The sequence below is a fragment of the Octopus bimaculoides genome, chromosome 28 (genome assembly GCF_001194135.2).
Source record: "Octopus bimaculoides isolate UCB-OBI-ISO-001 chromosome 28, ASM119413v2, whole genome shotgun sequence".
In the NCBI taxonomy this organism is placed as follows: domain Eukaryota; kingdom Metazoa; phylum Mollusca; class Cephalopoda; order Octopoda; family Octopodidae; genus Octopus; species Octopus bimaculoides.
Window position 1 is genome coordinate 1575444 of NC_069008.1, and position 7693 is coordinate 1583136.

Genomic DNA, 7693 nt, shown 5'->3' on the forward strand with positions numbered 1-7693 from the left:
TACATACTGGGGAAAAACCATTCCACTGTGAAATGTGTGGGGTTTCTTTTGCTTGTAACGGTAAGGTAAAAAGGCACAGCAGAAAACATACAGGCGAAAAACCATTCTGTTGTGAAATTTGTGGGAAATCTTATATCAGTAATAGTGAGTTAACAAGACATAAGAAAATACACAGTGGAGAGAAACCTTACCATTGTGACTTATGTGGGAAGTCGTTTGTTAACAGCTGTAGCCTTGTTGGTCACAAAAGAATTCATACTGGTGAAAAACCATTCCATTGTGAAATTTGTGGACAATCCTTCGTTCAGAATTCTCATCTTGTCAGTCACAAAAGAACGCACACTGGAGAGAAACCGTTTCCATGTGAAATCTGTGGAAAAAATTTCTTCTCTAAGAGTGTGTTAAAAAGACACAAAACCATACACTCTGGGGGAAAACCATTCCACTGTGAAGTTTGTGGAAATTCTTTTGTCTCTAACAGTGCGTTAACAAGACACCAAAGAACACACACTGGAGAAAAATCGTTCCACTGTCAAATATGTGGAAAATCATTCTTTTATAATTCTGATTTCATAGTTCATATGTGTTCTCATACTGGAGAAACCATTCAACTGTGAAATATTTAGGAAATCATTTATTACTGCTTGTAATTTAACCAAACATAAAGATACACATACAAGAGAAAAGACTTTTCATAGTACTGGGTGCATTTTCTGTGGCACCAGCTCTAGTGAGGTTGCCGTACAGCTTGCAAAATCCAAGCTTCCATTCAAATGAGGGGGGGGGGCTACAGTAAAGACAGGTTCCTTTATATTAGATGAGAGGTTAATGCACAAGGCTAGCAGTTTTGGGGTATGGGGTCAGCCAATTATACTGATGTTAACACCTTGCTGGAATTTGAACTTAAAACACAAAGATAGACAAAATGCTACTAAGCCTCTTGCCTGGTCTGCTAACGATTTTGTGAGTTCACCACCTTCTTTCATATTGTTGGTGGTTGGCACTCTGTCGAGGGTTCCAGTTGATCCGATCAACGGAACAGCCTGCTCGTGAAATTAAAGTGCAAGTGGCTGAGCACTCCACAGACACGTGTACCCTTAACGTAGTTCTCGGGGAGATTCAGCGTGACAAGGTTGACCCTTTGAATTACAGGCACAACAGAAACAGGAAAAAAAGAGTGAGAGAAAGTTGTGGTGAAAGAGTACAGCAGGGTTCGCCACCATCCCCTGCCGGAGCCTCGTGGAGCTTTAGGTGTTTTCGCTCAATAAACACTCACAACGCCCAGTCTGAGAATCGAAACCGTGAGTCTGCTGCCCTAACCACTGGGCCATTGCGCCTCCACTCTTCTTTCATATATAATATTGATTTCAAACTTTGGCACAAGGCCAGCGATTTGGGGGTAGAGGGTAAGTGGATTACACTGAACCCAGTGATCATTTGTTACCTGTTATCAACCCCATAAGGATGAAAGCGAAGTTGACCTCAGTGGAATTTGAACTCAGAATGTAAAAACAGGTGAAATGTTGCTAAGCATGCTAATGATTCTACCAGCTCATTTGTGAGTAAACTGAATTTTGTAACAATAATAATAACAATAACAAACTGTTAATATTTATGAAACATATTTATTTGTCATAATGAAAGAAAGCAAAAGACTAACATCCTGGAATAATTCCGAAAACGAAGAAGGAACTGTCTGAAATACCGAATCCAAGAACTGTGAAGACTTCGTTGTCTTCACCATCAAGGAATAAATATTGTTTTATACTTTCAGATGTTTGGTGTGGCATATCTCCAGGTATCTGGTAAATATTGTTATATATGTCTGTTATATAAACATATTCACCATGTATATTTAGACAAGGTCTGTAAATATAATTCTGATCAAAACCTGGCAGTAGTTTTATACTCCTGACCAACAACTGTTCCCTGTACCAACAGATAATATAGTGACCACCACTCCACCTCTGCCAATCCTTCCATTTCACAATAACAATATCTCCACCAGATGTCACTGCTATATCACTCACCAGAACCTCTCTCTCTTTCTTCAACACATCCACTCCAGAACACACCCGACAATTATATTTACATGTCCCACCATCAATATCAACTATATCGACATAGTAGTTGTAATAGCATCTTCCATCTTTAGTTCTGTCTCCAATATCATGACCACCACACACGAGTTGATTGTCGCCGTGTTTATAAATCCTGTTGTAGTATTTCTCAGTGTTGATGGTTTTTAAACAACAGAGATCTCTTTCAAAGAACATTAGCTGTTCACCAAAGGCAACTATGAAACATTCATCTGTCCACCGACATATGTCTAGTGGTGGTTGAGGTTGTGGTAGTTGTTTATGTTGAAGTATGTCACCTGTTGTGGTGATCACTGTGACTGTCTCTAAACATAAACACACTGACATTGTTGTCTAACTCAATTAGTTTACTGTTGTGATCCTTGGTGTCCTCAATATCATAATTAACAGGTTCCTTGAATGCAGGAATGGAAAAAGGGACCATTGCTGTTCTATATGGCAGTCTCCTCACTGATATTTCATCAATTCCCGACATACACTCTGCTATGTAATTACCACACCTAACCATGAATCTACCTTTACCAACTATTTCACCCGATTTACTTCTTTCTTCTCCATTGTATTTCAATTTAATTAATTCACTACTGTCTATTTCATTGTTCATCTGAGATGTGATGGAAGGGAAACAAAGACCAGAATCAAGTTTTGATAATGACATAGATTCCAGAACCTCCAGTTGGTCCCCATCAATCTTTAGACTATGAAATTCACTCAAGCTAATATGTTGACACCAGTAAATACCCCCCACTTTTCTCCATATTACACCATAAGGGACGAGACTTGTCCAAACTTTATAATTCACCAAATCTTCTCCATTCAGTTGAAATATTTCTTGTCTGTCAGGAACTGTAATCATATTATGTGTTTTCCTTGTGTAAAACACACACCACCAACTAAACTTGCCACATTTCTGTGACATAGCAGCTCCCCGTCTTTATCAAATATTTTAACATTTCCATTATTGGCTTTTTCACATACAACTGTCTTTCCTTCATCAGAGATATCAATATCTTTTACTTGAACAGGGCAATTGTCTGTCTGTAAACGACAGACGACGAATCTTTCCCGATTAGCCTTAAACAAACCTTCAACATACAATTTGTTACAATCACTATATCTGTAGCTTCCAATAAACCTTGGCCCTTTACACTTTATACAGGAGAAATTTACCTTATCTTTATAAATTCTTTTATTTAAAAATATTCTGTTGTATTCACCAGTCTGTGTCAAACAGACAATGTTTTTATATTCACTGTAGTCGCTAAAATATCTTTCCCACCAACCATGAACGAACAAAAAACTGTCATCAATTGTCATGTTATAAAACCCAAAATAATCTCGGTAGGTTCTGACAGAATGTAAATACTGACCATCACCGTTGAAGAAAATGATGAATCGTTTATTATGAACAATAATGACATCATTAGCATTAATTACAACATTATAGATCTCATTAATATAATTACTACCCCCATGGCTGTATTTTGTTAATATCTCAGGTATGTCTATTTGTTTATTTTCATTGACAGTCAAATGTATTTAGTCAATATCAACAACATACAACTTACATTCGTCTCCCCATTTACTAAAAACCAGTTGACTGTTTGACAATGAAGCCACACATTCATATTTATTTCTTGTCTGGTAATTTACCAATGACAATGGAAATTCCACTTTTAATGTCAACAGTTGGGGTTCAACAGCATTATCGTCGTCATCATGATCATCGTCGTCACCACTATCATCATCGTTGTCATCATAGTCACCACTATCATCATCGTCATCATCAGAACAACCAGTCATAATAGCCAATGTGTTTGACTGCCATTGACACATATTGATAAAGTAACTGACATTCAATTTGACAGAATTCAGAAGTTGTCCATCAAATGTGAATATCATAATGTTTTTATTATTAACGTCATATCCTGCAATCAGGTTATTTTCAGTAATGATTGAACTGTCGATTCTCATTGGTTCTCTGTTTTGTAAACCTGTAGGGACAACATCAATATGTCTAGCTTTGTCAGATCCTGTAGATATAATTTCGAAGACAACATTTCACTGACACAGATGTTTCTGGAAAACACATCTACCAGGTCAGTGCACATGTCAAGCTGCTTATTAGTAATGTGATCTCTCACCACCAGGTTATGATCAGTCATAGCAAACATACGGCTGTTGTCAATCAGATAAACAAACAATTTATCAATACATCCACCAAAGAAATCGAGGGAGGGTTTCATATGTGACAATAAAGCACCAGGGACCATCTTACTATTACTGCAACTATCACCACTACTATTGAACTGAAACACTTTTTTCCTAGTAACAATTAATAGCTTTCGTGTTTCCTTGTCTATTGATAATGATTTCACTACAAAAGGGATATTAATTCTATGAATGATTTCAACTCGATTATAATTTTTAATAGTTAAAATATCTAAATGAGATGGTTTATCACAATAACAAACAATTTCACCTCCACCCATCTTACACACCCGTACATAAGGCTGCCCTAATGATACACTTCTCACTGTCTTTGATAGGTTTCCAATGATCCTTAATTGTTTCTGTAGGGGTAATGTGACACCTATTTGATGAGAATCCCATCGACATATATCCGTAGCTGGAGACGGCAGAGATAATCTCGTCACAATGTCTCCTTCATTAGAAATGTATAACAAGCAATCATGGTTGATGTCGGACACCACCAACTGTCCATTCTCCAGATTACATATTTTGCCAATGACAAGTTTTTTGTCATTCTTCTTTTCTTTGAGTCGTAGATTTAGATTTCTGATATAAGGATTTTTGATGTGTAAACGACAGCTGGACCAGTCATGACATTTGAAAAGCAGAACCCTGTTGAGTACAATGTCCACTACATAAACTGTTCCTTGGAAAACAGCAATGTGAGAGGGAGCGGTTAGAGGTAGATTCCATTGCCATTTAATGTCACCATATATATTGTAACATATTACAATAGACTCTCTCCTGAACACAACATAGTAATAAACATTATCAGAGTAGATGTGATGAGGGTAGCCACAGCATGGAAGGAATTTTTCAAAAAGTTCTTCACCACATGTGGAATAAAATACCATTTTATTTTTCCTTCCATCTAAGACTACAAAATTAATTGGAGTTGCAGCAATGGTGACATTTTCATGACCCAGAGAAATTCTTTCTATGATGTCAACTTTGTCCTCCTTAATCAATAGGATATGTACTTCCTGTTTGTTTTCATTTGTGGCCAGAGCTAAACACTTATTGGATACAAGATGACATATCTTAATGTATTCAGCGTGGACCTTTATTAAAGGGCCTTTCGTTAGTTCAGGACATGTGATATACTGAAGTGCTTTAATTTCCCAATAAAAAATAAAAAATGTTTTTGAGTTCAATCTACAAAAGACAGAAGGAAGGAAGGGAAAAGTTGAATAATTCTGGCGAATTTTTCCCCCAATGTCAGTGAACAATATGGCTTCCTTATTCCTGGAGATTATTAACATAGAAGATGTTGACATAGGTAGAATGTTTGTAATATCATAATAATCTTCAATATAAATATGGTTGTACAAAGTGGGAGTATGCAGCTGGTTGGAGTAAGATAACCTGGGCCAAAAGTCTTTAGTTGTCCTAACAGCATGAGGAAGACCAAAATAATCAATCAAGAAGATTGTACTCGAGTCAACAGAAATATACCGACCTTTCATGCCAATTTCTTTCTTTGACACACCACCGGTGCCTGAAATCCTATAAATAATATGCCCCTGGAGGGCATAAAAATGGTTTTGGTACGTAGTTATGCTGATTGGAAGTTCCAGAGAATGGGTACATACTTCAAATAACTTCTGACCATCTAGGTTATAACAAGCAACTCTGTTGATATTTGAAAATGACAGCAACAGCTTATTCTGTGGACCTACAACAATAGCTGTTGGTTCCTCTTTGACACTGAATTGCTTTGTAATTTTATTATCTTCTCAATCAATAAAATTTACAGTCTTACTGAACATTTCTACACCTATAACTGTAGAATGTTCTAAGTATGAAACCTTGTAAAAGCCTAATTGAAGCGTTTTAATTTTAAAACTCTAGGGACTGATAATTAGAATAATTTTCATAAATGGAAGGGTGGCTAGTACAGTGTCTTCACCGATTCTGGTAAAATCGGTGACAGAAGATGGGCAATGAACATCATTTCTGTTACCGTTTATTTTCACACAACACACCGTCATATAATGGTGGGAATACGTTACCACTCCACCCTGTATAATGATAATATTGGATATTGGGTTGCTGAAATCTTCACCAGATTCAGCGAACTTTGCTTCTCTGATCACAACTGGAGAAAGAGGTCGAAATTTGTTGGTTATTTTTGGTGGATCAATGCTTCTGTGTTTGTGTTGCAAAACATTTTTCTTTATATATTGTTCCAGAAACCATTCAAGTTGTCCAAAGATAATAAAATTGTGGTTGTAATCATATTTCTTAATGTTTTTCTGCAAAATTTCAATTTTCTGTGTAAAATCTTTTAGAAAATTACTTTTATCCAATCCAACACTTTTTAAAATGGTACATATTTTTTCCCGCGAATTTACCAACATATTAATTTTGTCTTCATATGCATTGAATCTTGTATAATACAGGCATTTGTCCAAAACAACTCGTCTTCCAATTGTTTTACACTTTTTATGGTCTTCTTTATGTCTTTTTTGTTTTGTTGTTGACTGAGATGAAGAACGGTTCTGTGACGTTTCTGTCACTAAAATATCTCTCCAACATCCATACTTTTTATTGTAGACTCCTTCTTCATCACTTTTTGCTGTTGGATCACAAAAATTTGTTTTCCGAGGATTAAGTATTCTTGAAGTGTTTCCTGTATTTCCTTCCATAGTGAATCTATAAAGAAAACATATAGCTTTGTGAAACTATTAAATTTTAAAGATGTTTACTTCATTGTTTTAAACACACAACCAAAACACATATGCATTTCTGTCAGTGTATCAGGCTGTCAAATTAACGTTTAAACAATTTTTCATTAACCCTTTGGAAACAGAGCCTCATCTGGAGTTTCAGTGCCAAGAAGATGGAGCCCTTTTCACAAGCCTTACAGAGGACATGCACTTATTTTTCAAAAATAATTATAAAAAATAAAGTAATTACTTTACACAAATAAAACTATATATTCTTGTAGGAAATTGAATGAACTAATTCAATCTTTGTCACTCAACTTTTTGGCCGATAGATTGGTCCTGTCCTCGCCTAAATGTTAAAATAATGATTGGAAATAAATATCTGATGATAATCTTTTGTATAAATATGTGACATATTAGTAAGTTTTATAAATTACATGGAATATAAAATATTGATTTCAAATTTTGACACAAGGCTAGTAATTTCAGGGGAGGGGGTCAGCCAATTACATTGACCTCAGTGTTCAACTGGTACCTATTTTATTGACTCAAAAAGGATGAAAGACAAAGCTGACCACAGCAGAATTTGAACTCAGAATATAAAGATGGACAAAGTACCACCCAGCATGTTAACAATTCTGCCAGCTCACAGACTTAAATGGAATATATATA

General features: G+C 35.9%; 2 protein-coding genes across 2 annotated transcripts in view; one reads left to right on the plus strand and one right to left on the minus strand.

Moving 5' to 3' along the window:
* The window catches only part of LOC106884367 (zinc finger protein 208), a 13837-nt gene extending 11983 nt beyond the window's left edge, over positions 1 to 1854 (plus strand). Inside the window, exon 4 of the mRNA XM_052977724.1 lies at positions 10 to 1854. Coding sequence (XP_052833684.1) covers positions 10 to 617 — 608 coding nt within the window. The 3' untranslated portion in view covers positions 618 to 1854. The remainder of the gene's footprint in view (positions 1 to 9) is intronic.
* Positions 1 to 7693, minus strand: part of LOC106870586 (acyl-protein thioesterase 1) — a 304640-nt gene that overhangs the window by 112070 nt on the left and 184877 nt on the right. The gene's annotated exons all lie outside the window — the stretch shown is intronic.